The sequence below is a fragment of the Heterocephalus glaber genome, unplaced genomic scaffold, assembly GCF_053883595.1.
Source record: "Heterocephalus glaber isolate CG9 unplaced genomic scaffold, H.glaber_assembly_v1.0 deba00001457, whole genome shotgun sequence".
Taxonomy (NCBI): Eukaryota; Metazoa; Chordata; class Mammalia; order Rodentia; family Bathyergidae; genus Heterocephalus; species Heterocephalus glaber.
Genome location: NW_028258305.1, coordinates 818,172 through 834,999, shown reverse-complemented (window position 1 = coordinate 834,999; position 16,828 = coordinate 818,172). Strand labels below are relative to the sequence as shown.

Genomic DNA, 16,828 nt, shown 5'->3' with positions numbered 1-16,828 from the left:
TAAAGACACTTTTCATTCTTTCCATCTCAATGCCCAGCTACCAAAGAGCTTAGCTCACAGCGGATGCATAGTCCACATTTACAGAATGATTTTGTGAATTCTGGTAGAAGGAATTTGTAAGAAACTGAGTTACAGTACACACACACACACACACACACACACACACACACACACATACACACACACACTACAATGATACAGGCAGCAGCAGTGAGGAAAGAGAGACGCTTATAGTTTATTTAGAATCCACTGATATATTTGGAATCACAGAGTGTTACAGATTGTTCTAAAGCTCAGTTTTGCTAACCACCTTGTGTTAGTGGGTTTGTAGTCTCAGTGCCTGGGAGAGTACTTGCCACTTTGCTGACTGGCTGAATGCTATGGCCTGTGAGGAAGGGCTACAGGAGAAGTAGCAATTTAGCAGCGGGGTGAGAGTGAGATTGAAGAAGACAATAGCAGAATGAGAGAATTGCCACTTATTTTGGACTTACAGAAGTAGAAAAGAGACAGACAGACAGAGAGACAAATAGACACAGATAGATGGGTATTCCTGGACCAGGCACACAGAGGCATAAGTTATCAATTTATAGATGATATCCAAATGTGTGGATCATAATTGCCCAAAGGAAGTGTCTTCAATGAAGATAAAATAAAACTGAGTTGGGATCCCAGGCAATGAGCCACTGAAAAAACAAAGAGAGAACAGGGCACAGTAAAGGAGACCAAAAGCAGTCATCACGGAGATGGGAAAAGAGAATGGACAGTTTTATAGCCACTTAGGGAGGAGTTCTTTAGAGAAGGAGAATCAACATCATCAGACTCTTCATAGAAGACCAGAAGACCAGTAGGGTAGGAAATCATTCAAGGCTGGATAGGCCATTAGGAGGCACCAGCAATCTTAGAGAGAGGTTTGATGGAGAGACACAGGTTAATGAAACCAGACTGCGATGATGAGCTGAGAAGCAATTCTGCAGTGAGGAGTAAGGCTGTGAGGGAGGCTGATCCTCTGGAAGGAAACACATTTTTCAACGTGTACATTGGTGAAGAGAAGCAAGGCAAGTATGGGTCACTTGCCTGAGAGCCGGGGTGGGAATTGTTCTTTCATAAACTGGCAGAAACCTAGACTCACACGAACTCTGTATATGGAAAGAAAACAATTTATAATAGAGAAAGAGTACAGTCTGGGAGATGTGGAAGGGATGGAGTTGACACTTTCAGAAAGCATCAGCTAGAGGACAGGCAGGGCCTTTCTTGCCCTGAGAGAGGACAGGGACACAATCAGAGGAGGAAGGATGGGGAGGCATGGGCTCATGGCAGGGGCGTCCTCTCATGACTTTCTGTTGGGAGATAAGGAAAAGGAAACCACGGTCACCTGCTAGAAACAGAAAGGGTTGGGGAGCTCAAGGGGAATGTGAAGATTTGAAACTACCGAGATCTTACGAAGATTGGAATTATAAATACCCATTATGTGACAATGCTCTGATTCCTCATAGTTTTCACTGATTTAGGGTAGTGGGGACCACCAAAGTGGGATGTTGGAGGGAAACGTGATGTTGGAAAGTGAATGTACTGGTGACAGTGACATGGGAATGACTGAGTGTGGCTGTGGGGAGAACAGAGGCTAGACACAGTTTGAGGCTGATGGACTTGAGTGAGGAGAAAACCCCAGCTTCTCTATGCTCACCCTTCCATTGTGTTTGGGCTCTTTCTCCTTTGGTCCCCAGGGGGACCCTGGAGCTTGTTTCAGCAGATCCCAAAGCTGACTGCCACTCTCTCTGAGGACCCCTCCCTGGAACCCCCTGGGACTCCTCAAAAGGAATTTCCCAAATGTCACATGGTCTTATTTTTTTCAGCACTAGGGATCAAACCCATAGACTTTGTACTGAGCTACATCTCCAACCATTTTTAATTTCTTATTTGGAGACAGGGTCTTACTAAGTTGCCCAGACTAGGCTCAAACTTGGGATTCTCCAGCCTTGGCTTCCTAGAGTGCTGGGATTACAGGTGTGTGCCACCATACCCAGCATATAAGTTAGATCATTTATTTCAATCATATCTTTCCCATTTGGTGGAAATATTTATCCAGCTCCTCTCACAGACAAACAGGAACTAATTCTGCATGGTTATTAGCATTCCCTAGTTGTCTCTCACCACTTTTTGTGTGGTCCTTTTCCTTCCATATATACCTGGGTGGTAAGCAAAGCGAAAGCAAGATCCAAGTCTTCTATGTCCCTGGTATGTGCAGCCCCTTCCATGATCGTGGCCCAAAGCAGAGCACATTGTGGAAAACTTGGCAACTGTTAGTGTGAAAGTGGATTCATTTACTGTGGAGATGCTTACTAGTGTTTCAAGTAGAGAAATGCCGAAATCATCATCAGTCATGAAAAATACTTGCTCAAAGACAAAAGAATTTATTAACTCTTTCAGGAAAATGTTTTTCTTGTGACAAGCATTATGCTAAGCATTGGAGATGCAAAGAGACCTCCTCTTCGTATTCCTGGCCTCAGAGGCCTTGTGGCCAAGCAGAGCACACTGGTGCCTGCAAACTACAAGAGTGGCAGTGTGGTAAGGGATGGGGATGTGCAGGAGGGGATAGAGGTGCACAGAACAGGAAGTAGTCTCTCCATGTGGGGCTCAGGGAAGGCCTGGCAGACACAAGGGTATTTGAGAGGGGTCAGGGAAGACAAATGGAATTCCAACAACCAGGAAGGGAGAGGACAGACTGTGCAGGGAGGAGAGACTGACTGAGGACACAGAAACTGGAGAGCTCATCAGGGTGAGATGCCTGCGGAGGCACAACAGGAAGTCACACTAAAAAATAGGTGGGTGCCTGGCCAATCTGAGGATTGCCAGGCTTGGTTTTTAAACTTCAGCTAAAGAGATATTTAATTTAACAAAACCTTGAGATTCAATAAGTCAAATAGACCACAGCCTGGCAGATGTGGCTAGGATGAGATGACTCCCCCGTATCCCTGCGCACGACATGGTAATGGAGGGGCTCTGAGGAGCTCTCAGGCTCTGAGGTGCCATCCGGAAGAACACTGCTGTGGCAACTGGGGAGGGCAGGAGGATATTCAAAACCAGGGCTCTAGTGCTCAGGGAGACCACTTCTTAGCAAGACAAGCAGCTGGAGGATTTTGAAAATGGTAGAAAGGAGACACAGTGGCACTTATAGGCAAGAGAGGAGGCTGGCAAGACAAAAGGATTCAAGAGCCTGGTACAGCTGAAATGGGTGGTGCAGGTCGGATCCATATTGACTAGGGTCTGGAGGAAGGGGACCAGCCAGAGAGAGAGCAAAATGGGGAGAACCGAGGGACTTTGCAGACCTCAGTTACGGTGGAAGGAAAGTCAGGCAGGACAGAACCAAAGCCAGGACCTGCCTTCTGAACCCCAGCACAATGCAGAGCCTGCGGGCCTGGTGGGATAATAAAGGAGGCAACGATTGATTGTCCTCCTTAGAAACTAATCTTGTTACATGCAGGGGTGGGGAAATCACACAGCCAACTGCTGACAGGGCCTGGGTGGAGCTGATCCAAGTGTGCCTTGTTGGAGGCGGTGCAATTTGGAAAAATATTTTTGGAAAGCAATTTGCATACCATCAGGTCACAAAAATGTTCTAGCCCCTTGACCCTGTAATTCTACATGTGGGAATTTGCCCTAGGGAAATGGTTCAAAAGGATGAAATGTTTGTGTTTATCCATCCAAATGTTAATGTATTAAGCAATTAATTAGACATTATGCATTTGTACTACATACATTCCAGGAACTTTGTGGGTACGTGTTCAGTGTGGCCATGTTTACAATAGTCAAACATAGTAAACAACCTGAATTATTTTAAGTGCCACAATGCTTTTAGACAGTCTTGAGACAGTCATGTGATAGGCTATTATGGTTTAATACTCTGCGACACAGTCAGAATTCAAAACAGCCTGACTGCTGCCGTTGTTTAGCACATGTTCTCAGGAATATACTGCCCGGGCTTGAATTCTGACTGCCCTGCCCTGCCTTGCCTGATGTGGCAAGTTCACTAGCACCACTAAGGTTCAGAGTCTTAAACAGTGAATTGGTTATGTATGACAGTGCTACCACCTCATGGGCTTGCTGTTCAGATGAAATGACAAAAGGTGTGCAAAGTGTGTAGCAGGACTCCTACCACACAAGTATTCAGTAAAAGTCAGCTGTTATTTTAAATACTGCATATTATAACATGGATCAATACAAAAAGACTGACAGAGACTGCCTCAAATTTACAGCTCTTACTTTTGTAGACCTGGAAATATTATGAGTAATTAGTGTCCCATGTTCTGTTTGTACCATTGTGGTAAAATCTTTACAACATGGATGACACTGAAAAACCAAGAAACTGGCAAAGCACTTTCCCCAACCAGTTAAATCAAGGAAGGTCAAAATGATGGGCAGGTCCTGTTTCATCTCTTCTCAGCCGTGTTTGGCCAGCGCTTGGATGAGACTGTAGCCTATGAACAGAAGTTCGGCTCCCATCTGGTACCCATCCTGGTGGAGAAGTGTGTGGAGTTCATCCTCGAGCATGGCATGAATGAAGAGGGCATCTTTCGCCTGCCTGGGCAGGACAACCTGGTGAAGCAGCTGAGAGATGCTTTTGACGCTGGGGAACGGCCATCTTTTGACAGGTATGCCGTTTTCGCCTGTGGAATCCCGGGGCTGTCCTTGCCTCTGTTCAGCTGAGCCATGGGACTGGCATGGATGCTTCCAAGAACCCTGGCTTGTGACAGGAGTCTTTGCTCCGCTCACAATTCAGAATCTGGGGCCCACAGCACAGTTAGGAGAGTAGGCTGATGTTTATGAGAGAGGATGTGAACCGAAATGAAGGCCTTGCTGGGCAGATGCAAGTGATATCTAGGATGTAACAGAAGGGGATGTGCAGAGTGGGGAGAAAGTGGGAACCTAGCTAGCTTCTGGTCTACCCTCTAGGCAGATGAGCAACGTGGAAGAGCTGAGCTGGCTGTGCAAACAGGTGGTGTGAGTGAGACTGCACATATCTATATCCAAGGGTACGAGTGAGTGGTCCTTCTCAGCTTTCCAGAAGTGGGCAGAAACAGGATTTCTCGTAAGTTTCCAAGCTCACAGTACTGTGCTGTGTGATTCTGAGCTTTCTGGAGGGAATACATTATGGCAGGAGCCTGGTGGTCTCCCAAGTCTCCTCTATGGAGATTGCTCTTCCCTATTTGGGGCTTGTCAGATACAGTGACATTTCTTCCCAACATCCCTCTCCTCCCTACCCCATCCAGCCGCCTGATGGAGGTTTCTTTCCCTGCCAAGCTCAGCCACTAACTTCCCCCGCCCCAACATTGTGTATCACATGTTAACTAACTAACCACAGTGTTCATCACAGTTACCTCCATGTACTTGTCCTGCTGGCATAAGATTGATTATTCTTTCTAAATCATTAGCCTATAAACTAAGACTTAATAAGAGGGGCCTGAACTCTATCCAGTTTCCGCAGACCCTATATAGGACAGAAGAATAAGGCTGATCCTGGGAAGATTGTGAAGACCCCAGGGTCAGGCTTGTGAGGACAGTCTCATTGCTCCTCTTCCTCATTCCATGCCCTGATCTGCCCATTCCTCTTCTGAAGCATCTCTGAGGTCCATCTGTTTCTCTCTATGCCCATAGCCACAGTCTGTGATTGGGCCAACATATATCTGTCTTTCCTGTCCTTAGAAAGCTTAATTTACCAAGGGCGCTATATATATATATGTGTGTGTGTGTGTGTGTGTGTGTGTGTGTGTGTGTGTGTGTGTGTGTATATATATATATATATTTTTTTTTTTTTTTTTTTTTTTTTTGGTACCGGGGATCGAACTTGGGTCCTTGCACTTGCGCAGCAGGCTGCGAAACCACTGGGCTAAATCCCCAGCCCAGGGGAGCTATATATTAACACACCAGGGCAGTGGTGTCAAACCTATGGCACGTGTGCCACAGTGGACTGTTTGTATCATTGAAAGTTCTAAAAGGTATGCCATCACTGCACTCGGGTCTTCTAGGGAAGGAATGGGTGCAGTTGTTACTGGAACTACAGCAGGTTGTGCACGTCAAATTTGGGACCTTTCAGCAGCACAATAAATTGAATTTCATGTGCAGGGACCTACTCCTTTTTGCCCACCACCGTTATGTTCAGTTTTCTTTTCAAGTTTTTAAGTAGCTTTGAGTTGATCAGAAGATGCAGGTGGATTGTTGCTAAAACAATGCAAATATTAAGCCAAAAGGAAAGAGGTGGTTGCTGATATTTGCTAAATAACTGCCTTAGGCTTTAGCATCAACACCATCAGGTTGACAAGAGTGGTGGTGTCCAGTCTTTGATTCCCATAAAATTTTGGGGGTTAGACGGAGGAAATTTGTTATACCTTGTCATGACAGCTCTATCTCTAGAACTTAGAGGTACAATTGACACAGCCACAAGTAGGAAGGGTCACCTGGGCTCTTCCGGTTCTCCCTGGGCTGCCTTGTGTGTCTGTGATGAGAGGACCAGTCAGATTTGGGAAGGAGTGACTGGTTCTTTTTTGTTCTTGTTACTTAGCTGTATTTCAGCACATGTAGGGGTTAAGGCTTCCTCTAAGAGCATGTCCTACATTAAGAGAATTTCTTTTCCACCTATAAATTGGGGTATAGCATGCTACAAGCTTTCACCATGGAGTCAGCAGAGTTCATCAAAATGTCCATCTTTCCATTTCTTTGCCCCTTGGGATGTGCTATGAATGCCTAATAAAACATTTGACTGCAGAGTTTTCATACACATTTTCTGATTTGACCCCCAGATAAACCTAGAGAACAAACAAAGCTATTAAAATTCTACAGGTGATAAAGCAGCCTTAGAATTTGACTGAGGCTCAGGCAGTTTGTTCCTGGGCCATGGGTATCTTCTCACCCTGGGGCACTCAGGACTCCTCCCACCCTCCCTTTCGCCTTTCGCCTGGTCTGTTCCAGTCCCAACCCCCACACGTCTCCACCTTTCACTGCACACATATAGTTCAGGCAACATTGTCCCAAGGATGATCTCTTCCTCTCCCACTTCATGCCAGACTCACTTTCGAACCATTCAAGACTGGTCACTTTCACTTCAGAGGCCCCTTGCCAACTTTATCGATCTCTCTTCAGGTGGCTTGTGAAACTTTACTACAGTTGCAGCTTCTTTGCCTCTCCCCCATTTTTCTAGGCATGTGTGAATGGCAGAGGGGGACTGAGAGGGCAAGGAACTCCTTCCTAGTATCCGCCACATCAGGTCAGTGAATGTTCCCCTACATCCTCCACATTGGCCTTATGCTCATCTCCATTATAAGAGCCACTCTACTCCTGCCTGCCTCACTAGAACAAAAAGAATTAGGAGTGCTTGTTGGTGATACTCTAGCACAGGTGTATCTGGTCATTAAGCACAGAAATGTAAATTTTAAATTTCCTTTCCACCAGGCTGGATGTTGCCTGATGGCAAAGGTAATAAACTTTTCATCCTGTATTTCTGTGTGATGTGGACAAGCAGACGTGCCACATTATAAGAATCAGTGAGCCAAGGCAAAGGCTGGCAAAGCCATTAAGGGGTCTTGGGAATCTCTGCTATATCAGCTGTTGAACTCAGAAGGCACCTGGATCCTGACTTGATTCTAGTCCTTGATTTAAAAAAAAAAAAATCAAGGTTGTGGCATTGGGTTGGAGAAGTAGTCAACTCAGGAAACATGATGCTGGAAAGTCAGACCACATAAGAAAAATATGATAAGGCACAGACATTAAAGCAAAAAGATACAGAAATAATTGTATAAGTTCCATTGTTTCAAGTGCTAAGAAATGAAAATTAGGGAGTACTCTGAAAACTTAGAATGGGGAACTTCTGACATGGCATGGTGGATTTAGGGAGGTCCCCAAGAAAATTACATTTTTGCTGAAATCTTATAAAGAAAAATAGGGAATTAGTCAGGCCAAGCAGTGGATATGGATTAACAGCATCATCTTTGTGAGGCAAAATGAATTGGTTTTTCTGAAGGTTTCAAAGTCCTAAGATTATATATATATATATATATATATATATATATATATATATATATGTATGTATGTATGTACATATTATATATAATGGTACCTTCTGATTATAACTTTCGATTATCCATATTATATCTGTGGCTATAATCACTTTTTTGTTTTTAATGTTGGATATTTTTGTTGTCTTTAGTTTCTTCTGATCAAACTACTTGTCTTTTTATTATTATTTCTGTTCAAAAGATTCAGCTTTTTGGTGTATAGTTTATGCTGTTTTTCTCATTTCAAAGTCTTTGTTTTCTGCACTCATGCTGTGGGTGTGTTTGATGTGCTCGAGGAGGTGCCCAACAGAGAACTGTGCATCCATGACTAGGACGCCGGAAGCCAGACACCAGCCAACAGGCTGGGGCAGAGTCCTGGCACAAGGCAATGACCTCCTGAAATAGGGTAGTGAAAGGGAGGAAGGGGCTTAGGGGATTCACATGATTACAAAAGTGGGTGAGGGAGACTAATTGGCTGTGGGGTGGAGGAGAGTCCCCAATCAAATCAGAGGCCTCAGACCTGATAAAGATAGCGGGGTGGGCTGCACGAGGGGAACATTAGGAGAATGGGACTTTAGGACCTTAGCAGAATGTGGCTCCTGCAGATTGCCAGCTGATCTCTCACTCTCTCTCTCTTTTGGAACTTCTCACCATGTTTTGACAAAAGCACTTTTCCAAGCCTGGCTTTGCCCAGGGGTATTTTTAGACAGTGACTCAGCAGAGTAAAAGTTTTCAGAATCCTCCTGTTAAGAGAATGGTCCCAGCCCCAGATTTCCTGAGGGCAGCACAATGTAGACAGAGCTCTGTGCCAGCTCTGTGTTCTCCTTTGGAGGTAGAAAGTTCACACGTTGCAAAGGGGAAGCTTTTTGGAAGATAGTACCAAGAACTGGCTATCAAAAACCTAAACAAAAATGAAAAAATGTACACAAAACTCCAAGAGAGAGCTATACAACAATTCCTGGTATTCTTGTTTCTGTTGTCTCAAATACCTGCCTTCCCCTCTCCTGTCCAAACCCACCCTTCCTTCCCTCTTCCAGGGCCATATTCACCCAGCCTTTCTATGAGTCCCCATTCCTGAAGCCAAGGGCATACTCAGATTGTCTGCGCCTCTGGCCACCTCACAGCTTTCGAAGATACAACCAGGGATGGCTCCTAAAAATTTGTTAAGCGACACATGACTGTAAATGGTAAATGAAGAGTTGTTTTTTTCTTTTTTCCTCTCCTATAGTACTGCAGAATAAATGCAAAAGCCCTGTTCAGTCAGGGGTCAGCAAAATTTTCTTAAAGGGCCACTTATTAAATACTAGGGCTTTACAGGCTAGTGGGTCATTGCCATATCTACTACTACACTGTTTTCTTAGAGTTTGAAAATGAAGACAACACAAAGATGAATGAGTTTTGCTGTGTACTTCTGAGACTTCAGTTATGGATACTGAAATTTGAATTTCATATTATTTTCATATATCATGAGATAGTTTTCTTTTGAGACTTCCTCCAACACTTAAAAATGTAAAAATCATTTTCAGCATGCAGGCTTTACAAATGCAGGTGCTGGGCCAGATCTGCCTCATGGCTGTTGTTTGCCAAGCCCCAGTATAGCCTGGAGAAGATGCACTGCAAAGCCTGTGTCTCCTTCAGTCCATTAGACAATCACCTGAGTGTTGTCTCAGTGACGGCAGCAGGATCCCCCTCCCTACACTCTTGGCTGACACATGTGCTACCTTCCTCGGACTGTCATCCCTCTCATGTTCTAGATCTCAACTGAGGTGGTACTTTACCTGAGGAGTCACCTGTGGTTCAACTCTGGGTTGGGTGATCCTTTACACTTCCATGCATGATGGACTTCCTGAGTCCAAACATGTTCTGAATCTTGGACTTCCTGTATCGTGGTCCTATCCACACAATATTATAAAGACTGGTAATGCTGGTGTCCCTCCCTCCCCTCCAGCTCTGTGGCCAGATGAGGCCAGGGTTTTTGGTGTCCCCTGAGTTTATTACTGAATCCCAGTGCTTAACAAGAACAAAACAGAACAAATCAAAACTGAGGATATCTTAGTGCTTATTGATTGAATGAATTATTGAGGAAATATATGGTGAATCTTTAAACTATTTGAAGCACTCTAGAAGATTAAGGAGATCAATGGACCAAGGATATAAAAAAATTAACACATGAAAACTTAGAAACTAGTTAGACGATACTGGGGAGATACTAAATGACTTGGAGAAAGAAGAAAGCAATGAAGACAAAATAGTTAAAGAAGGTTTAATGAAAAAGTGGGCCTTGAACTTACCTTGAAGGCTGTAAGGTGAAATAAGTAGAAGGAAAACGTGTTCAGGGTTTTTATTTCCAGAACGAAGCATTAGAAAGAATGTTTGGGTCTGATTCTTCTGTACCAGATTCTACTCTTTGCAGTACTACCCTCTGGAACTCATGGTTTTACTGAGTGGACTATCAGGGAGGAGTGAGAGGAGTTCTGGAGTTTCTTTTTCAAAGAGCATTGCTTGTTTTCTTCTAGAGACACAGATGTGCACACCGTAGCCTCTCTATTAAAGCTCTACCTCCGAGACCTTCCAGAGCCTGTGGTTCCCTGGAGCCAGTATGAAGGGTTCCTGCTCTGTGGGCAGCTCATGAACGCAGATGAGGCCAAGGTTCGTGACTCTTTGGTTAGTTGTCTTGCTTTAGAAGAAAATGATGGGTTTCCTGAACAGTCTTGTGCAGTGGGTTAGGGTCTCCTACACCCTTTGATGAAATACTTTATCAATCTGGTACTTCCTCAACCACAGAGGGCAGATGATACCAATCACAATGCTTTCATGGAATATCATAATCTGATAAGGAAATGGACCATAATCAAATGTCTCAGAATCACTTATAAAATAATGAGAATAGGAGGATACTTCTGAGAAGGCTTTCAAGCACTGTGACCCCGATGAGACATGCTGGGACTCAAGGACAGGCTGACCAAACAAAGTGGAAAGCAGACGTGGGGTTGGACTGTTCAATCTCTGTGATACCAGAAGATGTCAGGCAGGTCATTCAAGGAGTGCATGTGCCAGTGAGAAGAAGGATAAGGAGGTTCCCTTTGATCTTTTCAACCACAGCTGCCAGTAGGGTACATAGTCACCATTTGCTGTATCATGTTGGTGAAAATATACACGTTCACCTGTAGGATTTCTGACCCTGGCAGGACAAAGAGACCATGATCTTTCTCACTGTTGAAAATATGACAGAGTTGGTGGGAGAGGTGGTCTATAGCAACTTTTGTAAAGAAATCACTCAGCTCAGCTAAAGAGAGAGCACTCTCACCATGGAGCAGGCACTCTGGATTGGAGAGTCTATACCACGGTGTTGTGTGAGGCCTGACAAACCTTCAGGGAATGGTTACTCCAGGAGACCAGCTCAGGTTTGTGATGAAGGGCGTCCCAGGTCTGAGGAAGGCCCACACACTTTACCTGAATGTGTGCATCATGACCATCATGAGAAAGCTTTAGAGACAGCTGTGGCTGGAAAGAACAAAGAGCTCCCTGTGTTTCCTCTTGCCGGCACAGGCATTTCTTGAGTGGCACACCCGACATCCATGACCACCACAGAACTTGTAAAGCCCAACCTTATACCTTCCCTGCAGCTCAATCAGCCTGTCTTTTGTCCTAGCAGGTCTCAGCAAGGCCTCAGTGCTTGAAAGTCTTCTCAGAAGCATCTTCCCTTCTTCACCACTTCAGAAGTGATTCTGAGCTATTTTATTGTGGTCCAATTCTTTGGTGGATCATTACTTCTCAAGCGTCCATTAAGCAAATAATTAGTGTGAGTTGTCAAATTGTCAATGCCTTACAGTAGTTAAGTTAATCAGGAGTGGGACAGGGTGGCATAATTGCAGACAAATTTAAAAATTACACTGCACCCAAACTGTGGCCTTCTCTATACTATTTCTTGAAACTTTCTGAGAATTTGTAGTGTTCCAAGTAAATTTTTTAAAACAACTCACAAAACCATAAGATCAGGAATGATTGCCAGAGAGTGACTGCTAAACTAGTGTTTCCATCGAGATACACCAGTTATGTTGCCAGGTCTCATTGCTGGCAAGTGGGAAATCTTGCCTACTGGTGTTAAAATTTTCTTCCTAGGCTCAGCAGGAGTTGACAAAGCAGCTCTCCATCCTTCCTCGGGACAACTACAGCCTCCTGAGCTACATCTGCCGGTGAGTTCCTGGTGTCAACTCTACAATTTTCAGTCACATCAGAAAGAGCCCCCTGGTTAGAAGAGGAAGGACTTATCTTTGGGATCACAGAGATTCTAGTTGAGAACTTTGGAGAGTCAACTCTATTCACATAGCAGAGAGAGAGAGAGAGAGAGAGAGAGAGAGAGAGAGAGAGAGAAGACAGTGTGTAGGATCCCTAAAAACACAAAATAAGCATGCTCCTTCATCTGCTGTAGCGCTGCCCAGACTCCTGGTAGTGTGACAGAACCCTGAACCCTTATGTTTCTAGAATTGTTTCTGGCTTCCTCACTCTGGACCACAACTTAATGACCCAGAGACATTCATTCCAGGGCCACCCAATTTGTTCTCCTTCAGACCTTTCTGGGAACCTGCCAGGTGCCATTTTTGTGACAACATCTAGTTTGTGGAAAGATCCAGCTCTGCTGCTTTGGGAACCTGAATCTTTGTCACAGGCAGACCTTAATTTTGACTTTTATTTTTAAAAAATGCACATCCATATTATAAGAATGTTACTTTCTTGATTTAGATAAAAGGAAGATACAGCAAACTATAAATAAGAAATAAAAATTAATCACGACACCTTGTCCAGCAACAATAACACCTGGGCTTATATCTTCCTGAGTGTTTCTCAACATTTTTATACCCAATTGAAATTTTACTATATATATTATATTTACCCCCCCCCACACACACACATATAGTTTTATCTCACTTTTTTGGTTTGCAATTATATTGTGTTTACCTTAGGTTGCAAAATAGGATTATAAATGACTCCATGAGATTCCACAATGTCTCAACACTTGGGTCCATCACCCTTTATTTAATAATATCTCCATATTTGCAGTCCTATGTTGCTTCAATCTATCTATACTGATCTGCTCAGTTTTCTTATTGCAAGTGATTTTTAAAGTTTCATGCAGCAAATGAGAAGCATAATAAAAACTGATTATTAGTTATTGAGATGTTATCAGAGATGAGTGGTGCTCTCATCAGAGGATGAGAGTGAGGAGGTCCCATGGATTCCCCATCTCGAAGATCTTGTCACTGATCAAATTTTCCTCTCTGGAGATGTGGGTAGGATAGTTGCTGAGAGCTAGGAGATAAGCCTATGATAGCAAGGCAAGGGGGCAGTTAAACACCACTGTTAGTCCTAGTCACCTCTTAGCACCCTGAACTGAATGATCCTAGTCACCCACTTATGTGATTCTCCACCAGAATCCTCACCCTGCCCCTGGCAGCTTATGTAAGTAGTCCCTCATGGTGTCTCTTTCCATATTGATCTTGGATCTTTCAGGTCAGAGCTTAACTCTTGTGGGCAAACTGGGCTGGTTTTATTCTTGACACAGGAGGAAAGAGTTGAAATCCAATAAGTGCCTCATTGGTACCTAGAAGTACGTTTCTTGGCAACTTCCTATTTTCTACTATGGGATTTCTTGGCTGCCTACAGGTTTCTACATGAAATTCAGCTAAACTGTGCTGTTAACAAGATGAGTGTGGACAACCTGGCTACTGTAATTGGTGTGAATCTCATCAGGTCAAAGGTTGAAGACCCTGCTGTGATCATGAGAGGTACATAAGGCTGGTCCTGCAATGAAGGCATGCACAGAGAAAGGAACAATAACACTGTTGCTAATGTTTGTGCCCTGCTCTGCAGTTTGCAAAGCGTGTTCAGCTGCTTGTCTGAATTGTATTAAAAGCTCTATGAGGTAGGCAGAGCTAGAATTAGATAGATTTTCCAGATCACAATAGAGAGAGAGGTCAGGGATTTGCCCAATGGTTATCCAACCCAGTGGGCTACCGTGAAAAGAAAGTTTCCTGGTCTTTACCCTTAGCCAGATAGAGAAAACAAGGTTTCATTTTATAAGCTATCTCATGGAGAGGCTGCTGTAAAGCTGGGTGGAGAAAGTTCTGAGCATGTTAGCTTAATAAGCAAAAGTCTTGGCATAGAGTACTGACATCTGCCATGGGTGTGAGGAGGCAGTATGCATGACACACATTTGCTATGTGTCCAATAAGAAACCAGATGTCATATTGAGGGCCACAACCAGAAAGAAAGATGTCTTTCTTTTCCCTCTTGTTTTACTGGCTAGTTTTCTGCTTAAAAACTGACCCGGTGCAATATAGGCCGAAAAGAACTGTAAAAAGTCCCTTCTTGTACCCTATATCCACATTCTTCTTCTAGTCCATCCATTTCACCATAATCTCCCACTCAAAGTAATTAATTTTATTTACTTATTTATTTATTTTTATTCATTATGTTTATTGGTACATTTCATGTATACAATAGCAGCCCAGTTTGTAATAGCTACGACTTGGAAACAGCCCAGATGCCCATCAACTGGTGACTGGATAAAGACCATGTGGGATTTTTTTTTTGTTTTTATAAAATGGAGTATTGCTCAGCCAAAAAGAGAAACTAGAGACCTTTATAGCTAAATGGATGCACATTGAGACCCTATTCTTAAGTGAAATAAATAGAACACACGTGTAAATACTGAATAGTTTCTCTGGTGTGAGAAACTGAAAGTGTAAATGAGGACCAAAATGTATAACAGATAATGTGAAATAGGAAGAAAAGGTCCAAAGGGGAAGGTTAAGGGGAAGTAGGTGGGGTAGGGAAAAGGAAAGAAAGGAAAGGAAAAAATATGAGAACAGGAAAAACAGAAACAAAAGTCTTTGTAAATAGGGAGGGGTGGAGGGGTTGAAGGGAGGGCAGGGGAAGGGGGAAAGTCTCATTCAAAGTCATTAAGAAGGGACCTGTGAGGAGCAAAATGAGTGCACCAGGCCCTGTGGCTTTAGGGCCAAGTTTGGATATATAATGTTGGTGAGAAACTTTGAGGGCTTCCTGCCTCCTATCCTGTGATTCAGCACAGCAAACCTCTTTCTTTGTTCTTTCAGGGACTCCTCAGATCCAAAGAGTGATGACCATGATGATCAGAGACCATGAAGTCCTCTTCCCCAAGTCCAAAGACACACCCCTGTCACCCCCTGCTCAGAAAAATGACCCCAAGAAACCTCCAGTGCCCCGAAGTTCCGTGGGCTGGGATGCCACTGAAGAGCCTTCCATGTCTAGGACAGACAGCTTCAGTAACGTGGTAAGACACAGACAGCCTTTCTGCCTCCACTGGACTCTTCCTGTGTTCCAAAGCATTTCACATAAGAGCTGCTCGAGGGTGAATGTTGGGAGAGACAAATGATGCTGGGGCAGTGTCTGTAGCTGATGCAGACCATTCCAGCACATCTTGGAAGCCTGGCTTCCTTCAAGGCCCACTCTCTGTTGGCGTCCTGGAGGGGGTGGTGTGACTATGTGCCTGTTGCCCGGAGGTAGGCAATGGAGCCTCTAGGAGAAACCTTTTCAAATACTGTACAGTCCAGGGTAGTTCAGGGGGGAAAATAGATACCATATTGTAAACGTTTTGGTGAGAGTTGTTAAAAATTCTGTGTGAAAGTCCAGAGAGAACTGGTTTCCTGTTAACCCTGAAACGTGATTCCTTGCTTAGAGTATGTGATATTTCGTGTAATATTTCTCATTCCCTGATAAGCCGCCTCAGCAGTGTCAGCCCCCTCATTTGTACCGAGGGGTTGGAACTCACGTTCTCAGTATCCCAAAACTGTGCAGACTCCAAGATGCAGACTACTTAAGGGCAATAATTTGTAAAGGTCAAATATTTTTATATATTTATAGAAGCAAATATTTTTTCAAAGAACATATGAACTTTATATGCAGCTTGATTCTTTATGTGTGGCTAAGAAATGAATTTAAGATTTCTGACTGACCACAAAACTCAAATTACCTATAGTATTATTAATCCTGCAAATGAAAAATAAAAGTAGTAATGGTAATGATTGTATTTTTTTCTTAGATGAGGCTTATCTGGGAACAAGCAACTTACTAACATCCTAAAACTAAATTATAATTTCAAAATGCTGATATTTCATGTAATAAAACCATCCCAGCAGTCCCTGAGCATAGCGGCTATGCTCATTTAAAAGGTTCCCACTATTTCTCATTCACTTTGGGCAGCCACTATGCTGGGAAATTTAAATAGATCATCTTTGAAGTCTTCAACATACCTTTATAGGGCAGAATTTATTATGTGCATCTTCTGATTGAGGAACTGAAGCTAGAGAGGTTGACCAGTTGCCCAAGATGGGCCTGTTATAGGATTGGACTCAGCCTAGTTCCTACTTCAGGAATCAGGTGCTTCTGAATCTAGAAGGCGTTACTGAAGCAGGTGACCAGCTAGAAGGTAAAGAAAGCTTGAACTCTGATGTTTTCATTTTTATGTTTTGAGCTCCTTCTCTCCTTCTCCCCCTCTCTAATTGGAAAATTTGTGATATATACACATGATTAAAAAAATTAAAAAGACAGAAAAAGTTATACATGGAAAAGTCCTGTTCCCTGCCCTATCCCCACACCCCACACACCTTATATTTCTCTATCTATTAATTTCTCATTTACCCTTCCAGTGTTCCTTTATGTAATATCAGTACAAGAATACATGAATGTAAATTATTACTTTTCCTCCTTTTTAATACAAGATATAGTTTAATCTCTCTGTCTTT

At 43.4% G+C, this 16,828-nt stretch overlaps 1 protein-coding gene across 2 annotated transcripts in view; it reads left to right on the top strand.

Annotated features, from left to right (window-relative positions):
- The window catches only part of Arhgap25 (Rho GTPase activating protein 25), a 75,840-nt gene that overhangs the window by 50,216 nt on the left and 8,796 nt on the right, over window positions 1-16,828 (top strand). For both annotated transcript variants that reach the window (XM_004849936.3, XM_087216269.1), the window contains 5 exons: window positions 4,442-4,649; window positions 10,562-10,694; window positions 12,168-12,241; window positions 13,710-13,831; window positions 15,161-15,357. In XM_004849936.3, coding sequence (XP_004849993.1) covers window positions 4,442-4,649; window positions 10,562-10,694; window positions 12,168-12,241; window positions 13,710-13,831; window positions 15,161-15,357 — 734 coding nt within the window. The remainder of the gene's footprint in view (window positions 1-4,441; window positions 4,650-10,561; window positions 10,695-12,167; window positions 12,242-13,709; window positions 13,832-15,160; window positions 15,358-16,828) is intronic.